The 23,495-nt window shown below is 50.2% G+C and overlaps 1 protein-coding gene across 2 annotated transcripts; it reads right to left on the reverse strand.

Annotated features, from left to right (window-relative positions):
* Nucleotides 1-1,672: 1,672 nt before the first annotated feature.
* Nucleotides 1,673-23,489, reverse strand: TRIM26 (tripartite motif containing 26). 2 transcript variants are annotated; one of them, XM_001494948.5, is made up of 8 exons: nucleotides 23,342-23,489; nucleotides 11,229-11,716; nucleotides 10,949-11,044; nucleotides 9,388-9,618; nucleotides 5,248-5,270; nucleotides 4,643-4,758; nucleotides 4,370-4,402; nucleotides 1,673-3,805 (listed from the first exon to the last, which is right to left on the reverse strand). In XM_001494948.5, exons 2-8 carry the CDS (start codon nucleotides 11,664-11,666, stop codon nucleotides 3,123-3,125), a joined length of 1,620 nt encoding a protein of 539 aa, XP_001494998.1. In that variant the 5' UTR covers nucleotides 11,667-11,716; nucleotides 23,342-23,489; the 3' UTR covers nucleotides 1,673-3,122. The 2 variants fall into 2 exon arrangements, with proteins under 2 accessions (XP_001494998.1, XP_005603721.1); XM_005603664.4 differs by having other exon boundaries at nucleotides 22,450-23,441.
* Nucleotides 23,490-23,495: the final 6 nt, after the last annotated feature.

The following is a 23,495-nucleotide window of genomic DNA, read 5'->3' on the forward strand; positions in this document are numbered from 1 at the left end:
TCAGGAGAGATGCATGAAGAAAACAAACTGATAAGAGCACCTGATCACTGTACATCTTTAGAGATTTTGACAACTGGTGAAGAGTTGGGGTTCAATTACCAAGAAGGATGTAGGAAATGAAGTAAAAGGGGGGAAAAGACAATTAACTCCAGGGAAGATAAGGCTGCACAGGAAGGAAAAGCAATCGTAGTTTACCACACGGCCCAGGAGTAAAAAGCTTTTACAGACATAATAACACCCTGAGTACTTACCTGATGTTAGGACCACACTGAAGGGGTGGGGATGGCTGGGAAGAGTGTGTGCGTTGCGACCACGGGGAGGGAAAGGGAGAACAGAACTAAATCCTCCTTCTCCACAGTGGGAAATCAGAGGGTAATGCCCCAAAGTCATGTTATTTAGAACAAATGAAGGTAAACACCAACATAGTCTATTAAAAAGGATGAACGGGACCCCTGGGGAGAGGATTGGGACGGTTCTTTTTTCTTTTGTGATAAGCATGGTAGATAGATTTGACCACATGTGCAGGTGTAGTTCAAAAAATCCCCTTAAATATGAATATAAAAAATAAAAAGGTTGTAAAGAATTTGTTGACTAAATCTTGCTGGCAACTTTCTGTACTAAGGCGGTGACATAAAGCACACATTTTTGTTTACTCTTTTGCAAGGGTCTTTTATACTTAAAAAGTTTTTTTATCTTCTACAGTTTATTTTGGACGTATGACACTCATAAAACTCATTTAAGCAACAATGACCTGAAAACATTAATATTTTGTCCAAAGGAAATGTTCCCTACTGAATAACTATTAGCTTTTAATTATATGATGATCACCTTAAAAGTTTCAAAAAAATCTCTCGTTGTTTAAAAATTCTTTCCAAAAAAAGATAAAAGGCATTTTGATACTTATGAAATTATTCCATAAATAAAAGATCAGTAGAGTATGAGTTTAGGGAATGATTCACATCAAGCAACAAAAGAAATTTAACTTTTCAAGAACATGCCAGTAATTACTGTCTCTCAGGTTCAAATGTGGATTAACTGACCTTATTATAATTGATAATGCACGTGTTATTTCTAATAATTGACAGATACTTTGCAAATATGTATTTAGGAAGAAAAGATAAATTAAAAAACAATAAAAAAGGAAAACATAAATGAGTCCACACACGAGTGTACAGGAGGAAACACACCCGTTGTCTCTAGTATAATCTTAGAGGTACTTTCCGTAATCCTTTCTCTTCTATCTTTGAAATGGCAATTAAAAAAAAATGAGAAAGAACTGCAGGGCTGAAGCTCTGTAGGTTATATCTTTTTAGGGGCACTGCTTATTTTCCCAGCATTGCGAGTGTGCTGTGCTGGCTGTCACCCTTCTCACGGGAGCTCCACCACACACTGCAAGCGCTGGATCTCAGCTCCACTGCAGGACAGAACGAGGCGGAGCCTCAGCAGTGGCCGGGCTGTGTCCACTGAGGGGCTCTTCTTTGGGGATTTCCAGAAATGACAGCATGTGTGCAAACAGAGGACAGAAAGCAAAGTCGCAGAGTTCTAACCGACCCAGAGGGGACACAGAAGACAAACTTTGGGCTAACGCTATCAGTGGAACCTTTTTGTAGACACAGACTGAGAAGGGCTGGTGATATCTCAGTTAGAATAAAATATATATAAATCCAGGCTGTTCATTCAACAAGTTTTTATTGAGCACCTACTCTGCGCCCAGCACTGCACTAGGTGCCATGGAGGATACAAGAGAAGTTTAAGATGTGGAATCCGCCCTTGAGAAGCTTACAAAACTAGAGGCAGAAATCAGATGTACACGTGACTCAGGCAGCATGTGATATAGACACAGAGTGCAACGTCCAGACAACGTGGTGGCTAAGAGACTCCCAGATCCACGGGGGTGGGAACAGTCTCTTAGAGCAGGTGAGGAGTTAAAGCTCGATCAGCAGGGGACTGGCAGAGTGCTCAGAATGGGCAAAGGCTGCGAGGTAATCCGGCTGGAGCGGGCGCTCGTGTTAAAGTCTGGCACTAGGGCAGCCAACACGGAGGCTGGGGCTTGGGTTGAGCTGTGAGCAGTGAGGATACGCTAGTCCCTCTCTTCACAGGAACACCTGGGGGGCCTGTGGACTCCTGCTGCCTCCTCTCCTCTCCCCACACAGCCCTGTCTTGCCCTCCCCGACCCCTCCCCTAGGAAAACAGAACCTCCATGCTGAGCAGGGCCGGTGACAGAAGCCTAATGCCCTGCTGGAGAAACTGATCACAGCTTCCAAGGCAGGGCAGGTTTTGCTTGACTGGACATTTGCCCTGGTGTTTTTAGAAGACCGATCAAGAGCAGAATCATCTGGATTGTTTTAAAAACTCTCCTCAGAGACCAGCCCACAAAGATCACCAATCACAACTGTTACCCCAAAGCCACGTGTGTCCGGACCTTTCCCCTAAGACCACAGATGGCTCCAGGGTGTCCCACCTCCTGGAAACTTCATATGCTCAACCCAGGTCTCTGAGAGGCACAGACTCTGCTCTGTACCTCACTTCGGGGGGCTCACTTAAACGGTCCGGGAAGCCTCAGTGGGTTTTTATTCAGTTCATTTCCACGTATGTGTCACTCTGAGTTGGGGTGGCAGTATGTCTGTTTAAAGTGCCAGGGAAGGCAGGCAGCAGGAGTGAATCTGGGCAATGGGGAAGCTCTCAAATTTGAGGACAGCAAAATGGCCTTGAGTGTAATGGTCAACTGGTCTTCCCCAAGAACAGCAGGCATGGGATGCCATACTTGGCAAGAAAATGCTGCCTTGACTCTTGTTCAACAAAGAGTATGCAGAGCTGGGTCAAAGGCTGTGGGAAGATGGGAGGGAGGAGCCCCCACAGACTGCAGGGTCAGAAGTTTGCATGGGACCCCCCAGGAGTTGGGAGAAGAGCCTGACTACAGCAGTGTGGATGGAGCAACAGCACTTAGTGAGGTCTCAAAAGGGCCACGGCCGTAGGGAGGGGAGCAGCAGTGGACATGGGATCCCTCTTCTCTCCTGTTCCAGGTGCTCTGGTCAGGCACCTCCTGCCCCTAGTCACAGAGTCTTGGAATTCCAGAGAAGTGAAGCATCTGTAGGTGTGGGGCCAGGGACAGACGACGGGGCTCAGGGTCTAAGCAGGAGGCGTGTTCCCGGCCACTTGAGCCACAGGAAGGGGACCAGACGCCGGGTGAAGGTGGCAGTGAAGGTGTAGATGAGTTCTTGTGACTCCGCGTTGGTGAAAGTCACGGTGCCCCCTTCGTAATCCAGGGCGATGCCCACCCTCCGGGGCCGCAGCGCCGGGAAGAGCTCGGCCTCGGGGTCGGTGTTGGCCCAGATGCCCGCGGAGGAGAGGCGCAGGGCCCACACCCCGTCCTCCGGCCGCAGGGAGAGGTCTCCCTTCCTCTTCACAGAGTCTCTGGCCACCCCCACCATGCAGCTTTCCAGAACTTCCTCTTCCTCCTCCTCCTCTTCTTCCTCTTCATCCCCCAACGATTCCTCGTCCTCATCCGTTTCCCAATCGTCGTATCCGTCCCCATAGCCAGCCTCCTCTTCCTCCTCCTCCTCTTCCCCCTCTTCCTCCTCGTCCCCCTCCTCTTCATCCTCAGACCAGCCTTCCCTCTCCACCTCCACCTCCCAGTAGACCTTGCCCCAGGTGAAGCCCTTACTGCCCAGCACCCCCGGCTCACAGTCAAACTGCTGGGGGTGCAGGTAAGCACCCTGGTACAGGCTGGTGTAGGTCACGCACTTCCAGTCCTCTGACAGCTGCAGGTATCCACTGGCTGACTGTGGGTCCAGGGTGACACTCACTGTGGGGACAACAGAAGGAACAGTGTCACCAGTGGGCTAGGAGGGGGCCCCTGGTCTCCATGGTGTCCATGGCAGGGCTGGCACACTGCACAATCCAAGGGGTACTATTCACATCTTGGTCTAAGTGAAAGGGGCCCTCAGGGTTACGCAGCGCACAACCCGATGGCAGGGCTGAAAGGCAGCACAGCAGTGGGGCCTGGCGCAGAGATGGCCTCTGGACTTAGGATGCCATTGCAGTTGGCTCTGCATATAGGAGTCACGTGGTCAGGCAGGTCAGAGGAGACTTAGTCACAGGGAAAGAACTGGTGGTAGGACCTGTGAGGATAGAATACCTAAAAACGGCACAGAGGAGGGGCAGACTATCAAGTGGAGGCCTCTAGTGTAGACTAAGGAGCAGTGGATTGGTGAGAAAATGCAAGTGGGGATTTAGATTTGCAGCTGGGAAGTTCTCCCTGTTGCATAAGAGAAGGGATAACCTGGGGGCAGCAGGGGGCAGTCCGAATCTCTATGGGGAGAAAATTCTTTATTAGAGGTAAATCTGGAACAACCCTGTGGACTCTCACCTGTCTTATATTCCAAGTCTCTCAGCAGCTTCCCTGGAGAGAAAAACAAAACATAGCAATGACCCTCTAGCAGAAAACTTATGGCCCATTTCTTACTTCGACAGTATTAATTCTGTGACAGGGCTCCATCCCCAAGATCCCAAGAAGAAAAAACAACCAGGAGACCCTCAGAGGAGTGAGGTTGGAGAATACGATGGTAAGGAGCCAGGCACCCTATCTCAAGGTGGCACCCTAGCTCCTGACTCCAACCGCAGTGCTCTCCCCAACCCTTACCTTGGAATTCTCTCAGGCCCCGCTGAAGAGACAAAAGTTTATCTGAGAATTCTCCTGTCCTTTTTTTAACCAAACGAGCAATGGGTTTCCCAATCCAGAACTTCTTCCGTGGATACCTGAGAAGATGACAGGCATAACCTGTTACTTAGCTCTTCTTATACTTCTCTCAATCCTCATGACAATTATGAAGGGGGAGGGAAAGGTACCATTATCCCCAGTTAACAGACAGAAAAACAGGAACTCAAAGACACTAAGTGAACTGCCCAAGGCTGAGCCAGGACTCAGGACCATCAGCGGACTCAACATCCAGAGCTCTCTTGTCTACTAAGCCACATTTCTACCCCCGCCACCCTGTCCTGTCTCAGACGAGGACAGTGGGCAAGGATCTGGGATTACACAAAGAACTCGCTTCGGTGGAGAGCAAGTCTCAGTTCTCAAGGAGGCATTCTCGCTTCCCAGGAGAGAAGGTCATCAGGATGGACCATGGGATGGGAACCTCGGGCACCGTATCACTCCCAACTAATTCAAATGGCTCGCAGTCAAGGGAAAGGGGAGGGACGCAGGCACAGGGGAATGAGGCGCACTGTGGAAAGAAGCTCTTTTACCTGTTTAAGAAGTCTCTGGTGTCCTAGAAGGGAAGAAAGCACAAGCATCAATGTGAATCAAAGAAGACTTCATTCATTTGTACCAACACTGCATCACAGGCTGGGGGCACATCAGTGAACAAATAAATGTGGCCCCTTCCTTATAGAGCTGACATTCTAGGGACAGCATTGGATAAAACAACAAGAAAACTAACAAAATAATCACCATGGCGGAGCAATGGGCCAGGGGGAGTGGGGGGCAGAGATGACAGGGCCAACTTCTCTGAGGCAATGACGCTTATGCTGAGATTTGAAGGAGAAGGTGCTGGTCAGGTGAAGAAAGGGAAGAAGGCATGGTGGGAAAGGGCTTGGCAGAGGAGGCAGTGGCCAGACCATGCAGGGCTGCACAGGCATAAGAAGGAGCTTAAATTCTGTTCCACATAGAGTAGAAAGCCACCAAAGGGTTTCAAGCAGGGGAGTGATAAATGTGATCTGCTGTACATGTGGCTGAGACTGCTAAGTATCCTCCAGGACCCATTCTCCCTTTCTTCCTTTTCATAACAGAACAAAAAACTTCATTTCCCAGATTCCCCTGTAACCAGGTCTGGTCACGTGACTAAGCTCCAGCCAATGCAATGTGAATGAAAGCAATGACTACAATTTTGGGGTCATGCCATTAAAAAAAAAAAAGAATTGCTTTCTACTTCCTCTTTTTCTCTGGCTTAATTTTGGATATGGTGGTGGTGAGCCCAACTTTAGCTACATAGCTGAGGACAATACTCCTTGTGGTTGGTGGACCAACCAGATGGAAGTCACTGGCTCTCTGAATGACCTCACAGACAGCTGCCCTGACAGTTCTGGACCTATCACCTCTGAACTGTTACTGAGAGGGAATAAACTTGCTTTATTTGAGTCACTGTACTTGAATTTGATAGAGCTGCTAACCAAAATCCCAAGTGATCAATCACTTGGCTTCCTGCAGAAAATGGATCAAGGGAGGCAAAGCGAACACGGCGGGCCAGTCTGGAGACTGTTGCTGTGGACCAGGCAGGAGATAAAGGTGGCCTGAGCCAGGGCAGTGCAGTGGAGACAGAGAAGCAGCACGTTCCAGGTATCTGAGACAGACGTGACTGGGCATGCTGGTGAAGGACAATCGAGGACAGGCCCTGGCTAGAGCAGGAGGGAGTATGGTGGTGCCGCCTGTGTGATGGGACAGGGTGGAGTGGGGAGGGGGTTCTTATGAGATGCTGGTTATTTCCATTCTGTGAGTCTAAAGCCTCCATAATACTTCATACTAATTTTTGCTTTCCTTTCACTCATTCCACAAATATTAAGTGCTTCCTATGTGTCAGGCACAGCTCTAGAAGCTTGGGATAAAAGCAGTTAAAAAAAAAAGAGATACAAATCCTTAGCAGAGGAAGCAGACAGCAAACAATGAACATGAATACACTTTGCTATATTACTAAGTGATGAGTATTAATAGGAAAAGAAAAGAGTAGGGTAAAGGGGGACTGGGCTGGGGGAAAGGGGTGGCAGGCGGGCCCCTTTGAGAGTGAGATTTGGGAAACAAATGCAATCACCAAACTGTGGAAGACCCTGAGGCTCTGCTCCCGGGGAGCTTAGAGCTACACCCTGCCCGGCCTATGAAGCAGTTGCCCAGAGACTGGTTGTGAGTTTGTGGCAAATCCTTCCAATCTGTCCCTCAAAACAAGCAAGTCCGAGCCAGCTTCAGAGGATGGGGCGACAAATCTGAGGCAGCGTGTGTCAACAAGTCTGCTGAGAAATGTGGGGTAAAGGGGCAAATAAACAGGCGGTGGGGCGGGGGGTGGTTAGGGAGCCAAGAGGGCATATTCTGTGACAGGAGTTCTAGAACAGCAGAAAGGGAGAGAACGAGGGCCGTCTAAGGGTTAAAGGTTGAGAGTAGCCCAGACAGGGTGGGACCTGGAGACTAGGGCAGGAACGCTTCTCCCAAAGGACACAGGAGAGACTGGGGAGCCCCAAAGCAACCTGCAGCCACACACTGGGCCTCCAGGGGGAAGCAGCCTGCCCAGGGCTCCTGAGGACCTCCCAGCCCTGAGACGTCTGGTGCGGGGGTGATACAGCCAATCAGAGCAGAGCCTGGGGCAACAAATCACGGCAATCTTGAAGGGGACATGCCTGGGTATTAACAGAGAGCATGGTAGAAGGTTCCTCACGGGCATGGAGGTGACCAACATGGGGGAGGCAGAGGTGCGACCTGCCAGTCAACCCTGCAAGGCCCGTCCAGGGCTGAACGGGGGCGGACGCCAGTGTCTCCATGGCCTCGCCTGTCCCCTTTAACATCTTCATGATATTCTCAGTTCAGAGATCTTTCTTTCCTTTTCCATCACTTTTGTCGAAAGGTCTCTGTTTTACATCTTTTGTCCTGCTGCTTCTCCCTCTCATCTGTATTTCCCTACCAGACTTTTGGATCAGGGCCCCTATTTTACAGGGTCTCAATCTTACTCTCCCTTGGCAGTCAAATAATCTCTGGGAAAATATTAATGACAATTAAGGAGTTAGCTGTCCAGTTCCCTTAAGCAAAATCAAATCCAAACAAGCACACAGACAAAATCCACCAGCAGCAGTTCATGTACTGGTTCTAAGCTGACACCCACTTTTCTCCCTTCCGTCCTCCCACCCCACCTGGATGTCTTCGATCTGAGTGGTCTTGGAGGCACTGAAGGCCGGGTCTCTGCTGGTCCCCGCATCTCCTCTGGGTGGACTTGGGAGAGGCCCCCCTCTGGGCAAAAGCAACTAGATTTCGGCCCCCACCAGCGCCCTCAGCCATGTCCCTCCCCGCTCCATGTGTAACTGCACATCCAGTGTTGGCTGTGGCAGAAGGAAGGACGTGCATCTCTGAAGGGAAAGGAGGAGAGGAGACGGGGAAGGAGAGGGGCAGCAAGTGACCAAAGAGTCTGAAAAAGAAATCTGAGGGCACAGAATGACATCTGGAAGAAAGGAGGGCGCCAGAGGGACATTTTGGACAAAATGAGAGAAAAGAACGAGAGCACAGAGGCCTGCGAGTCAGGCCACCTGGTCTGGAGCTTTGATTTGATTTCTGACCTGCCCCAGGACAGACCCCTTCTAGCCTCTGGCCCTGGGTGATTTCATCAGTGGGGGCTGGACTGGAAGAGTTCTAAATCCCTGCCAGTCCTGGTTAGTGAGTCTGACGCCACAATGATGGAGAGGCAGGCGGAGGCCATCTCTTTACGAGACCTGTGCTGGCACACATACCCGGACAACTTGCTTTGCCATCTCTCCCCCGGCTACCGATCTGCCCTGCCACCGGCCTGGACAGCATTTTCCTAGAGGAGATTCTGGGTGGTCCTGCTGCTGAGACAGGCCTAGCCACTGCAAACCACGCAAGTGGAGGGGATCATCACATGGGCCTTCTCCCGGCCCGTGAGGGTGGCGAGATCGAGCATGCCCTCTCCAAAGGCTGCTGAGCACCATTCAGGGCGGTGAGACTCCTCTGGGACGCTCCAGGAGGAAGGAGTTGTGGTGTGATTTCAACTCGGCAACCTGCTCTCTAGTCCAACATTCTCCCTTTCTCAGTATCAAAGCTGCCTTCTCCAGGAAGCGTTCCAGAGGCACCCTACCTGTTCCACATCTTTCTCTGAGTGTACACACTCCCGAAGAAAACCTTGCCCATCTTTGTCTCCCTTCCCCAGCTGCCCATCTCCTCCAGACCTTGAGAGAAGTCACCATTCAGCCCTCCCTCAGCCAGCCTCACCACCCCAGGCTTCTTCATCTCCAGAACCATAAAAAGCTTCCACTGGACAAGCGTCTGCCAGGAACTTGTTAGAACAGAGGTTCGTGATGGTAGTGACGAGGATGGAGGATGGAGGATAGCGTGAAAATATGAATAACCTTCCCTTCCATTTCTACAGCACTTTGAAATTTTGTTAGCATTTTTTTTGCAGAAAATTTACTTTTTTAATTGACATGCCAATCATCTCATTTGATGCTCATGCGACTATTGGAATAAGTGGGACGGGTAAGGATTATCATCCCTATGTTTCAGATGAGAAAACTGAGGCCCCGAGAGGAAGGGACTCTCCCAAGGTCCTACAAGTGAGGGGCCGGATGGAGACCTACTGTCCTGGTCTCCCGGCTCCCTGCCCAGCGAACATCTCTCACCTGCATGAGCTCTGCAGCCGGCTGCTGTGCCTTGTCCTCCAGCTCGGAGATGACCAGCGCCAGCCGGGCAAGCTCCCCGACGCCCCTGGTCTTGTACTTCTCCCTGCCCTCCGAGAGCTCCTGCTCCAGCTTCTCCAGCTGGTCCAGCAGGTGCTGCTCCCGCTCCCTCAGGAACTGGTGGCCCTGCTGAAACTCGGCCACGATGTACTGCCTCTGGTCCTGGAGCTTCTTCTGCAGGGGTGGGAAGGGGGAGAAGGGGGTGATGTCTCTGCCTCGCGGTGGAGAATCCCTCCAGGATCTGGTGTTGGAGGCGCGCAAGGCTGGCTCTCTTCTCCCCTGGCTACTCCCATTCATGAATTACAGCATTCAGGCTGGAAGGAGCTTTAGAACACTCCTGGTCCAACCTCCTCTCTTCAAAGATGTGGTAAGTGAATCAGTCCAGTTCCCTCAGCCACCATGGGACTGGAATCGTGACTCTGCCCAACTGGTCAGCCCATTATGCTCTAGGTAAACCAGTATGTTCCAGGGCCCTTTGAGAAACTCTATGAGCCAGCACATTTTTCCTCCTGGATACCCATCTCTGTCACCTCTCCCAGGAAGCTTGCCTTGATTAATTTCACCCAAGCCTGATCAATCATCTCCTCAGCACCCTATTACGTATAAAATATCTGTGTGCACCCATCCCTGCCATGTAGGACTGCATCCTGTTTGCTCCCTCAATGAAACGGTGGAATGTCTGTGCTCAGGGATCATGTCCTTTCCTGCCTCCGAATCTCCCCACTGAGTTCAGGCTGGGGTCTGACTAGTGTCCATGCTCACTGAGGGCCTTGAAGCACTCCTCGACTCAGGCCATCTCCTGCTGCACTCTCTCCCTCTCCCAGGGCCTAATCACTCACTGCCAGGCCTGGCCCCAGCATCCCTCCAACGCCCACTTCCCTGATAGACACTCCCCCAGAAAACTGGAACCCCCTTATCAGTTTTCTCCCTCCTGATCCCATCTCTAATCAAGCACACAATGTGCTGCTTGTTTTCTAACTACTGGCAGCCATGGGCGCAGGCCTCACTAGACACAGTGTCATCGAGCTGGCCAGGCCTCCCTTAGACTTCCCCTCTGAGCTCTTATCCTGGAGCCAGTGCCCTCCTTCCAAACCCTCTGGCCCCCCTCCACTCTCAGGAATCGGGTCTTTCTCTCCTTCTTTGAAGGGAAGAAGGAAGCCTGGCCTTCCTCAGGTCCCTACAGTCTGGCGATCCCTAGCAAAACAGCAGCAGCTGCCAGACATGGCCCTGCCGCCAAGGTGAGTCCCAGAGAAGGAGAAGGGACCTTAACTGACATCTAGAAAACCCACTCACTCGTCAGATGAGGAAACAGCCCAAAGCCACAAAGCTGACTGTCAGGGCCTGGGCTGAAACTCAGTCTCCTGCTGGGCGCTGGGCGTCCAGTGCTCACTCTCCCAGGGAGCTGCCTCCTAGCAATGCCTCCCAGCTGTGCCTCTACAAGCGCAGGCCTCTCTGCTCCATACAGCCAATCGCCTTGGGGTTTTCTCTTAACAGCCTCACTTACCAGCGCAGCCAGGATATCAGCTTCTCCCTTCGCCTGAAAGCCCTGAATTTTGTCTCTGTCTCTCCTTAGGGTACTCAGGTGGTTCAGGATTTTTTCCTGTAGAAAGACAAGCAGTGGGGACAGGTGGACGCTCTGGGCGGGGGCAGGAGGGTGGACTCAGGCTGAGTCCTTGGCCAGCAAGAAGCCTTCAGAAGGGTCTTAGCCAGGCCTTGCCTCCGGACAGGAGCAGAGTGGAGCACCCCGAGGAGGGTGGCAGAGCACCCTTTGGGCGCGGGCTTACCCTGTGGGGCTGGGCGGCCTTCTCCACGAGGATGGCCGTGTGGGGCCTGTGCTCCCGGGACTCCCGGCACATCACACACAGCAGCTTCCCGTCGTCCTCACAGTAGTAGTGCAGCTTCTCCTGGTGCCGCTCGCACAACTTCGCATCCTGCTGCTCCCGGGCCACTTCTCCCGGCTGCCTGCCCTTGTCCACCTTCAGCCGCTCGATGTTCTCCACCAGGCTGGCCAGCTGCCACACGGGTCGGATGTTCTCCTTCTTAAAAGGCTTCTTGCAGAGTGGACAGACAGGGCGGCCTACTGAGGCTGGGCGGATGTCGGTGGTACAGCTGCGGCAGAAGACGTGGCCACAGTCTATGGTCACGGGGTCCCGCAGGTAATCGAGGCAGATGGAACAAGTCACCTCCTCTTCCAGGGTCCGCAGAGGGGCCGACGTGGCCATGGTGTCCTTAGCTCAGAGGGGTCTCTGCTCACTGGCAGTGGCTTCTCCTCCTTGGAGACCAGACATGGAGTCAAGAGCAGGCACGGCAGAGGTGGGAGCCCGGCACAGGGCTGCCAGCTCCAGCCATCAATCAGTCAATCAATAGACACTCATCAGCTCCTACAAGGCTCACACAATATCAGAGCAAAAGGACTTTACCAATCATCTAGTCCAAATCCCTCATTTTACAGATGAGGAAACTGAGGCCCAGAGTGGATAGCTTTGTAGAGTGGAGAGCAGGGCAGCCACTAGCCCCTGCTGCGCTGTTGGGAAAGCACTCCTGCCTCAAGGCACTTTCCTTCCATCTGTTGGGAAATCGCTCTAACGTACCAATTATGACAGAACAAGACACCTGATAACTATCTGCTGGAAAACTGTCATAACAAATACACAAATCTACAATGTCTACTATGTACACGGTGCTCCCTCGGTTGTGCAGTACACAAGCTGCACAACTATTCATGCGGGCACTGAAGAGACTCCACTGTTGGCTCCTCTAGGTGTCAGGTTTCAAGAACTAAGAGCACTGAGGTTCTTTACCAAGACTCAGAAGGCATCAAGAAGCTGAGTTCTGGTGTCCCCCTTTATAGGTGTTTCCCTGGGCTGTGCCATGGTTTAGGGGTGGTTCCCTTCCCCTAGAAAGCTGGTCTCTACCCAGACTCAGCCTGCCAGCAGAGCATGGCCTGGGCACACTGGATTTGTTCTCAGCTGTGACTCCCTGGTGTAGCTGGCCTGGCTGCTCTGTTGCTAACAACGGGGGACTGTCCTAGCTGAGCTCACACACGAAACCATATGGGAGGATCCTCAGGTGGCTGTGACTGTGATACTGGTGAGGCCTGGCCCTTGGAGGGAGCACAGCAGTCGAGCAGAGAGGACTTCGGTCCCGTGTGCCCTTGCAACATTGACCCACTTCCTATCTGGGGTTAGGAGCCTCAGCACACCTGATCCAACAGCTGCCTCCTGTCCCTGACTCTGTGTGACAACAGAGAATTCATTTAAGTATTCTGAGCCTCAGTTTATCCATCCATAAAATGGGGATAGTGATACTTACCTTAAAGGGTTTCTAAGGGGGTTGAGTGAAAGAACTATGTTGAAAGTACTAAGCACGAGGGTGGTACACAGAGCGACATCTAGGAGAGAACCCAGAACCCTCAGTTCCCAATTCCAGCAAGTGTTCAAAGCACAGAGTGCAAGAGCAGAAATTTAACGTGGCAGGGAGAGAGGAAGTGTGGAAGAACCAGCCACAGTGACACATGTGCCGCAGAGTCAAAGTAAAGATCGTCTCAGGGTGGGGATTGGGGAATCTGCTCTGCCACAGATCCAGGGAAGGCACATGCAGTGGCCAATGGGAGGAGAGCCAGCAGACGGCGCACAGGTAACCGTGAGGCCGGCACGAAGCAGCTGGAGCCATAGGCTAATCAGTGCTGTTATTATGTGCAGTGAAAGTCCATTCCAACAGAGGTCAGTGGCCTTCGGGTTCTTTCACTGTACTGACATGAATGAGCTCGAAATAAACCCCCAGGCTCTAAGACCCAAAGAGAAAAACAAAGCAGGAATATAAGGTCTACTCCTTGAGGATCCAATGCAATAATATACAGAAAGTGCTTTATAAAGTGAAAGCACTGTATAAATGTAAGGGATTATTACATGGCTGACGGTAAATCCCAACTGGAAGCTGCAATGAAATTAGAGACGTGTGACTTTAAGAGATGCAATGGGAGTGATAAAGCATGTACGCACAAAGCTCAGATGGAGGGATTAAAGAATTTAACTGGTAAATGAAGGCAATAAAGTTTTTAGAATGTTAGTAAGGCTAGTAAAAATCCTAGGAATTCCCTGGTCCAGCTTCCTGGTTGACTGCTGAGGAAAAAAGCCTGACCCAGCATTTCAGCTGTAACACACTGCAAAGGGTTAGCAAGGAGGAAAGGGGCACCACGCTGGGGAGTCCTCGGGGCTTTGACTAATTGAATTTAAACTAAATTCCCGACCCCAAGGATAACACATGCTATCCCCCAACGACAAGACTAAAGAGAAATAACCAAATGCAAACTGGACCCTGTTTTTTAAAAAAAAGCTATAAAAACAGTTCTGGAAAATTAGAGGAAATTTGACAAAAGACTAAGTATTAGATCATACGAAGAAATTATCATTAATTTTTGAATGGTATTTCTTGAGGTTATGTATGAGAATGTCCACATTGTTAGGCAATGCAATGCATGCTGCAGTCCTCAGGCCTGCATGACTACGACCTACTTTTAAATGGTTCAACAAAACAAAATAAAAAGTTAAAAAATTTTCTGAGGAGAGGGGCTATAGTCTTCTATCATTCTTAAAAGAATTCATACAAGAGTCTACCAAAGATGTTAAAAACCGCTAATAGATTACGGTGATGATACCGTGCAGAAGCTCAGTACGCATGTGCTGAACAAATGAATGGATGCAGAGGAGCTGAAGGCGGTGCTCATTGTACAGAACCATGTGGTTGAGAGTTGGACGTTATCAGACAAACGAAACACAGTACACGTCTATGTTTAATCCTATCGCTTGGTTATCCAGACTCCATCTTGAACATACAGCACATATTGAAAGATGCTTACTGTGGCAGCGCTGAAGACACACGAGACCCGGGGTGTCAATCCACGGGGTGAACAATCCAGGTTCAAGTTTGTGCTCTGTAACCCGACAGCCAGGTGACTAACAACTTCTTGGCGACAGTACTTACTTAGGACCCACCCCATCTGCCGTTGACACATCTTATGTTACTCAATGCTCAGGTACTCTTCTGAGGAAACCGAGGCTCAGCGAGTGTAAGCACCTTGCCCAAGGGCACACGGCTAGGAAGCAGTGTGTGGTGCATGTGCCTCAGCCCAATCCATTACACTCTCTTCCCACCAGGCAAACTGTAAACGGGGTCTAATACCAGCTCCTTTGTCAGGAAGCTCAGATGAGGTCATCTGAACGGAAGGGCTTTGTAACGGGGAGTGCTGACAAAAGTAAAGGGGCACTATTACTGCTGATGCTGACCGAAAGCATTCTAGCCTTAGATACGGCAGGAAACGAGGTTCGAGTATGAGACTCGGCCAGACCAGAGTAACTGCCCACCACCACACACCCAGTCCTTTCAGATCCTACGTGAAAATGACCCACTCCAAAACTTCTTCCCCAACGAACCCACTCCCCCGTGATTCTGCCCTTTCTATCATTTATGCCTTCAGCATTTTCTCTCTCAATCTCTCAACAGGTTTCCACAATAAGGGGCAAAACTATTATTCTCTTCTCCATTCCTGGCTCTTGGACAGACAGAACAATAGAAAGCCAGAGTCAGAAAAAACCCTAGAGTTGACACGGTCCACCCAACTCCCTTTCCCCAAATGAGAATTTGGAAACCTGAGGAAGTCATGTCATGAATTACCTTATACCAGAAGTCCCACATCCCCGCTCCAGGGCAGGCAGGTCTTCTGCCCCTTCAATAAGCCCAAAGCTGACTGGGATTCTGCAGAATCAGGCAGAACTGGAGACCCTCCCTACCTTTCTGAGGTCCCCTTTCCAGCAATCCACCCTTCCCATACAACTCTCTGGATCTCAGAAATACCTACTCTGCATATGTCAATAGACCGGCCAGGTGACACCACGTAATTTCCGGAAGTTCCCGCAGCACACTGTGGGATGTGGACGCCATGCACAATTCCTGGCTGCGAGAATCACTGTGAGCTGCAAAAACCAACTGAGGGAAGCGTTGCTGTCAATGTCCACACCCTGTGGGCAGACACTTGCAATCCCCACCCCTACTCCTGCCCTGGGCCAATTCTAGAGGGAAAGGGTCAGAACTCTGGCCCTCTGCTTCTTAACTTCTGCCCTAGCAGCTGCTAAACTCTCCCTCTCTTTCTGTGGCTTCCGCTGCCCCACACCCTCCTCCTGCCTCCTGTTGCCTTGGGCTCCTAGACTCCACAGAAAGGGACCGTAGAAGACACTAAATCCTACCTGTGGACTCCACGGCCCAGACAAGTGAGAGGAGGGGCCTGGATTTGCACCCTGGCATCCAGGCTGCTTCTCAAGCCCACACTTGGGGCTCTGTACCCTTAGAGAACCCCATTTAAGGGCTCTTAGGGCCCCAGAGTAACCCCCATTTCTTAATCTGAAAAAAGCAAATTCTCCTAGAAGTAAACTTCTGTAACACCTCTTACAAACCTGGACAGGACAGAATTCAGGGCAAAAAGTAAGTGATCTGGATCTGGTAACTAGAAGAGTGGCCGCACCCCTGCTGATGACGCCAAAGGCCTGGACTCCCCAGATTTTACAAGCCTGGTTGTGGCTGTGGCTGGGCACCAGGCAGTCTCAGGAGATGCCAGTCTGTGGACAGCGCATTCCTGGGGTCACAGGCGGGTTACTTTTCCCCACAGGGCGAGTGTCAATGCTGCTCTGAAGCACAGTGCAGGCCATGCAAACCACTGGGGCCAGGCCAAGACATGGTCTCAACAGTGGCAATCCCCACAGGGCTCAGAGAGGGGCACGGCGGCAGTAGCTAAGTAGGAGGTGGATAGAACAAGGTTTTAAAGTGCCACTGAGGGTTTTAAGTAGCAGGATGTTATAATTCATTCAACAGTTAACAGATTCTGTCATGCGCCACATAACAACATTTTGGTCAACAATGGACAACATGTATGACGGTGGTCCCATAAGATTAGTACCATATAGCCTATACGTGTAGTAGGCCAAACCATCTAGGTTTGTGTAAGCACACTCTATGATGTTTGAACAATGACAAAATTGCCTAATGATACATTTCTCAGAACGTATCCCCGTTGTTAAGCAACACGTGACTTTATTTATTGAGTATCTACCATGTGCCAGTCACTGAGGATACAGCAGGGAACAAAAATAGGAAAGTCTCTGTCCTCCCAGAGCTAACACCTAGTGACATAACTGAGTAATCCTTTGGAAGCTGAAATCAGACCTAATTCTGGGGCTAACACAACTCTCAAGGGTTCCCTGATGTACTTAAGCCTCCTCTCTCCATGGCTTAGTGCTCCAGCCACTGTGGCCTCCTTTAGTCCCTCAAACACATGCTGCCACGTGTTAAACCCCAATGTGCTTGCGTGACCGCCCTGGTTAAAACCCCTCCGTGCTCCAGGAGGAAAGTCCAAACTCCTTCCCATGCTCTGAGGCCCCAGATAATCCAGGCCTGGCCCTTGTCTCCCGGCGCATATCCTGCCACTCCCAGTTTAAACCAGACCTCACAGTCAAACCAAACCCTCTCCAAGCCTCAAAACAGCCATGCTCTTTCCTGCCCGAGCCCTTCGAAAATGCTATTCCCCCTGCACAGAACACCATTCCTTTCCGCTTAGCAAACTCCTTTTCCAGCCTGAAGTCCCAAATGAAAGCCACCTCCTCTGGCAAGTCTCTCCTGACCTGGAGACTGAGTCCACACGTTCTCTCCCTCGCACAGCCCCCCCACACTATACCGTGTACTTCTCTGCCATCCTAGATCCTGACTTATTAGTATAATCACTTGTTTGGTATCAGCTTTTCCCAACAAACAAGGGCAGAGAATGTGGCTGCCTTATCCTCAGAATCTAGCACAGTGCCTGGCACAGAGGAAACAATAAAACCTGGCTGAGGAAGTGAAGAAGGCACAGGCAGAGCATCTGATGCCCACAAACTGCTTCCTGAGTGTCTGCTGCACTCATGCAGCACTCTCAGCCCTTGTCCTTTCTCTCCGGCAGGATGCTCAAATACTAGAGAGACGCAGTTCTTCACATCCTGCAGCAGCCAGAACAGTGGGCTGCACATCACCAGCACAGCGCCAGTCACGGTACCCAAGGTTTGGCTGCAGGTACAGAAACCAGAAGAGAAGAAAAAGCTGCATCCGAGGAAATGGCTGTTGTGGAATAAATTACAATGCTGATAATCGCTCCTTCTCTCTTCTTTAGTTTTACACCTAGGTATGCATCCATAAATGATACAGTTTATTTTTCCCGGCTTTGAGCTGCAGAGGAATGGAATCACATTGCATTTTGCAGGGGAGGCCTATCAACATCATGTTTGTGAGGTTCATTCATGTGCTTGTGAGCTGATTATGTTCATTTCATTGCCTTATGGCTATATAATTCTGCTTGTGATATAGTCTACTTCTGACGGCCATCTGGGTTGCTTCCAGTTTGGGACAATAACAAACACTGCCCTGTGAACATCTCTGCACAGGTGTCCTAGTACACATGGGCAAGTAGATGCATCCACAACTGGACTAGATCAAGCCAAATTGTTTCCAAAGTGACTGTACCAATGTACATTCCCACCAGCAGGCTGTGAGCACTCATGTTGGTCCACAGCCTCGTCAACACCTAGTATTGTCGGCTGATAAATTTTTGCCAGTCTGGTGGATGGGAAATAGAATCCCATTGTGTGTATGTGCGTGTTTAATGCTTAAAAAAAAATAGAAAGAAAAAGAAACAGGGTAAGAGAGGCCCAGTAACAGGGCAAGGAATCCCACAGCAGCAGATCAAATACTGTGCTCCTTGGTCCACTAGTAGGCACTGTGAATGTTTATCTTTTGCGGGGAGGAATCCTTTCAGCTTCCAGTCTTCCCTCTTTTGCTAATTTTACCCAATTCCTGTCTGGGAATCATGAGCTTAGGGCGGAGCTCTCTCTCAGCTCAAGGGTGGAGCAAGAGAATAATTCTTAAGGCACCCCCTGGCCACAGTGCTCGTTCAAGGGTGAGAACATGATTCAGTCACAGGGAGTCACAAGGAGACCTAGCTGAGACAAGGGCGAAAAAAAAAGATTCTTGTGGTTTCTCAAGAACTTGCAAGAAGTGAGGTCATACGGTTTGGAGTTGCCAGAGCAATTCTCCTAACCAGAGGGTTAGCCTGTTTGAGAATGAAGCCAAGCCAGAGAGGAAGTGAAAGAAATCAGGTCCTGATGGCATCTTGTGAAACCCTGTATCAAGCTGTGCCTGAAGCTAGATCTACCCTTGAACTTTTCTGTCATATCAGCCAATAAATGCCGGCTTTGCCCAGCCAGCTTGTACTTGTCTGTCATCCGCAAAAAGAAGAAGATAAAAAAAGAACCCTGACTAATACAGCAAAGGAAATAAAAGTTACCAGGGTGAACTATACAAAGAGCTTGTGCAGAAAAATCAACCTAGTTATCTAGACAAAGGTCTTGTGACAAAGGTAGACACCAAGTGGCAGTTCTCTCTCTGGTCCCCACAGGTAGAATACAACCTGCCAGGACATGCCAGATCTCAGCCGTCACAGCCCCTTTCCACAGCTCCTAGAAACTCTGAGCGAGGAAACACAGGCAGAATCTTCCTTCACCCCAGCTCTTATTCTAACCAAAGCCCGGGTTAAGACTAAAACCTCGATTTTCATCCAGCCTCAGCTACTCTCTGTGCAGTCCAGGGCCAGATTCTTGACCTTTCTGGGTCTCAATATCACCATGAAGAAATAGGGGTGGGGGGGAATATCTAGGCCATCCACAAGACAAACTGAAATAAAGGTTTAGCAAACACACCAGCACGTTTAATGTGCAACACAGTCATTGCTGTTATCAAGAGCAACTGCAAAACAAACAGAGCCAAAATCTTCGGGTCAGGCATCCCAGTTTTATTGTGCTGATTTTTGACAATTTGGCTCCTGGGCAGGAAAAAGCCAGTTTATCAAATTTAGTTTTGCCAAGATCATAAGTGGAATCAGTGAACTCACCATCTATGGGTTAGTGAGATGGAGACATCTAACCATTCATTCCTGAAGGAAGGAGGGATCTAAGCCACCAGCTAGGGAGTTCCTATTTTTCATCAAATTTGAGACACTCACGTCATTGCATTTTAGCATCTCTGAAATGTGATCAACGGCATGTCAAAATTTAACTGACAAAATATTTTTTCTATGTGGAATATAAAGTAATTGATGGCATCTTAGATTTGGTAAAATGTGTAGCATACTTCCTAGAAAGTGCTGCCAGGGTCGTCTTTTTAACACACAGATCCCAACCTGTCACTCTCTGGCTTCGAAACTCCTGGGGTTAAAACCACACAGCAGGGCACACAGGCCCCCTACAATCTGGCCCCCACTTACCCATCCAGCCCCCATCCTGCCTCACCCTAATGCTGGATACACTGAAGCAGGAAGACAGCCCCTTCTTCAACGCCCCCACTCCCTACCCTTTGCCCTGGTGCACACTCCTTCCTCAGTCCCAACTCATCCTTGCAGGCTGGAGTCAGATCACTCACTCATCTCTGAGGTCCTCCCTGCATCCCTCCCACCTCCAAGCTGAATGAATCGCTCCGTCGGGTAGCACCTGCAGCGCTGCATTTCTGTTATAGCTCAATCACACTGCTTCATAATTGACAATTTTACCTGTCTTTACCCCCCACCAGAGGGTGAACCCAAGGGTCATGCCTCACTGATCTTTTTATCTCCAGCATCTGGCACAAAGTAGGTGTTCTGTAAATGTCTGTGAACCTAAATGTTATCCCATGATTCCAGAGCCCCATTATCTTCTTCATTCTCCCTCTTTTCGCCATACTGCCCTTTCCACTTTACAGTCTTGCCTCTGTAGAAGGTTCCAAGGGCTCCCCTCAAGATGTTCTTGACCACAAACTTTACCCAGATCTCCCCCACCTCCCTCCACACACATAGCTTTAGGGGGAAAGTCAACATTCCATTTCTACCAAGCTGGCAAGTTTTAATTCACCCTGGATGCCAGCCAAATTAAGCCTTTGTTTTCCAAATCCAATTTCTTCCCCTTCTCCATGTCTTTTCTATTCTGATCCTGGGGGGTCTAAGTCTGAAGTCACCCCAAGAAGCCTCAGTTCAGACCACGGGCTCTCTTCTGTGGCTGCTGTGTTCTGTAGGGGTCGGCCTGGTCTGAGTCCAGCCTGTCACTCCTTTTGGGAAAGTGACAAGTAAGAAGTCACCTCCTACTCCAGGACCTCAGTTTCCTGACTTCTTAACAAGGTGAGAATAACAATGTCTTGTCAAATTCACCAGGCTGTTTGAAGTTCAAGCAAGGTCACATAAGTAGAGGTGTTTTCAACAGCAAAATGCTCTATAAAAATACGTGCTAGGAAGGAGCTCAGGAGCCAAACTGAAAGAGCTCCCAACGGCTAAAGTAGCAACAACAGGAGCAACAAATTAAAGTGGTATCGGACTATAACCCAAATTATAAAGTAAATATCTGTAAGTCCATAGTGGTAAAAATAAATGATTGAATAAGGTAATAAATAAGGCAGAAGGGAGAGACAAATCTCCCACGCGGAAGAATTCCAAATAATATATGTACATACTTGCTCTTAAGGAGCGGATGGCATACTCCCCACTCCTTAAGTGCAGGCTGCACATGGTCTGACTACTGTCCAAAGAGTACAGTAAGGAAGGGGGTAAAAATAGGGGAACTTTACCGTTTCGGAGAAACCGTCAAACACTATCTCAGTCAGGTGATCAAGATCAACATCAAGTCAGAAATCACATTGCTACTATGTATCCTTGACATCATGGGATGAAAATGACAATCTACCTCTGTGGTCTTCCTCCCAAGGACCCATAAGCCCAGCCTTAGGACAAAAACAACAGATACATTCCAGCAGAGGGACATCCTCCAATATACATGACCAGTACTCATCAAAACTGTCAAGGTCATTAAAAACAACTAAAGTCTGAGAAACTGCCACAGCCAAGGGGGTCCTAGGAAGACGTGAGAACTAAATGTAATGTGGTAACCTGGATGCGATCAGGAAACAGAAAAGTACTTAGGTAAAAACTAAGGAAATCTGAATACACTATGGACTTTGGTCAATAATAATGTATCAATATTGGCTCATTAATTCTTAACAAATGTGCCATACACTTTTAACATAAGATTTAACATAAGATGTTAATAAAAGAGGAAAAGGTTTGGGGTATATGGGAACTCTTGTTTTAGCTTCATAATTTTTCTTTACATCTAAAACTGTTCTATAAAATAAAGTCCACTAGAAAATTGCAATTTGGGAACAAAAAAAAGCCTATTTTTCAAAAAGCTGATTCTTTGAAACTTGGGGGGAAACATTCCATGCATTATGACTGACTAACAGCTAGACAGGAGACTCAGGCATGGGCCCCGACATTGATATTTGTTGTATGCATGAACGAATGTCATTCTCCCATCTTTTGAAGCACACACAAATCGTCGTGGTGTCAAAATCCGAAAGGTACTGGAAATGTGTAAGTGTTTGCCTCCCATTTGCTCCACAAAGGCAAATTTACACACTCTTTTCTAAGGCCAAACAGGGAGAACACCAGCAGGGAAAATGCTAACGTGCTAATGGACTGGAAAAGGGAGCAAATGCACAGCTCCAGGTATAAGTGGCTAAACCGGTTTATTCTGACCAAGAAAAAAAGGAAATGAAAGAAAACCTGACTTTGCCCATGGAGCCGAATTGGCCATCTACTTGGCTCCAAGCAACCAGACGGTCATCCGGGCCCGCTTACTTCTGGCTCAGGAGACAAGAATGGATCCGTGCGCCTGAGCTGGACAGGAGAAAGCGAGGAAGACCCACGAGGAAGAGGCGAAGGGAGGGTCAACCAAGCAGGAGGGATTAGGCCTGGAGGGAGGGCACAGCGAACTTCACCCGCCTCCCGAGCCCGCCCGGCGGCCCGGCCCCGTTCGCTCTCGCGGCCCGGCGGCCTCGTTTGGTCGCCCGGACCCCGGGACGCGCGTGTGACTGCTGCTTTGCTGCATTTTTCATCGAACGCCCCCTACTCACCGGTCGCGAACTCTGGACCGCGAATCCGGGGCTGGGGTCGCTTCTTTCCCGGGGCGGTCAGTTCCGGGTCGCGATCCTCCGCGAGAACCCAGCGCTACAGCGCGTCCCCGCCGGGTAATCTCCGGGCTCTTCGGAGCCCCTCAGCGAGATTTCCCCCCAACCAGCGCCCGGATTGGCCCCTGCCGAACTCCGCCCCCCAATGGGAACCTTAGCCTCCCCCACGTCACTGATCACTGGGCAAATCCCCGGGCCGCTGCGGGGGGTGGGGCAGCAGGTCAAGAACAAGAAACCGAAATCAGGCAGAGCCGAGGCTGCACCGGAGCCGCAGCCTGAGTTTGGAGCGTTGTGCGAGCTTCTGGGTTACAGGGTGGAAGGCAGCCGAGTTCTGAGACCCCTTTGTAGGACTCTGGGATGCCAGCATGCCCTCCCCTCCTCCTGATTCCCCTTTCGGGCTGGATCAGGGTCGGAGGGCGAAGCAAACGGCGCCTGCCAGCTGCTCAACAATAAATAGGGCTCCCTGCCCCCACTGTGGCCCAAATTTGCTTCCTGGACGAGGCAGGCTCTTAGCAAGCAAATGTTCTCAGGGGGTTATTTGCAAAAATTAACTACCATTTCGGAAGCACCTACGATGAGTGAGGCGCTTTACATAAAATATCCTTAAACCAGGCCCCATTCGACAGAAGGGAAAATTGAGGTTCCAAGAGCTTAAGGGCCTGGGCCCGCTCAGTGGGGTTGTTTCCCTCCTCGGCGCTGATTCAGAAACCACAGAGCCCACAAAGGGGGCCGGGACTTGGGTTCTCAGGGTCCCCGGTGGGGAGGTTTCCTAGCCGCTCTCACCCGTCCCCGCCGCCCGTGGCCCCGGAAGCTGACGAAGCGTCCCCAGCTGCCCAACCTGCGCTAGCTTCCTGCTCTGTCTGCAGCCGCCGCACGCCGTCCGGGCCATCCCGTGTGCAGTCGCTGCTGAGTCCCAGGCACCATCGCAGGAAAATTCCGCCCCCCTCCTCCCCCCGCCCGGCTCCCCGAGCCAGCGGGGCGGTCGCACGGGG

This window comes from Equus caballus, chromosome 20 (genome assembly GCF_041296265.1).
Source record: "Equus caballus isolate H_3958 breed thoroughbred chromosome 20, TB-T2T, whole genome shotgun sequence".
In the NCBI taxonomy this organism is placed as follows: Eukaryota; Metazoa; Chordata; class Mammalia; order Perissodactyla; family Equidae; genus Equus; species Equus caballus.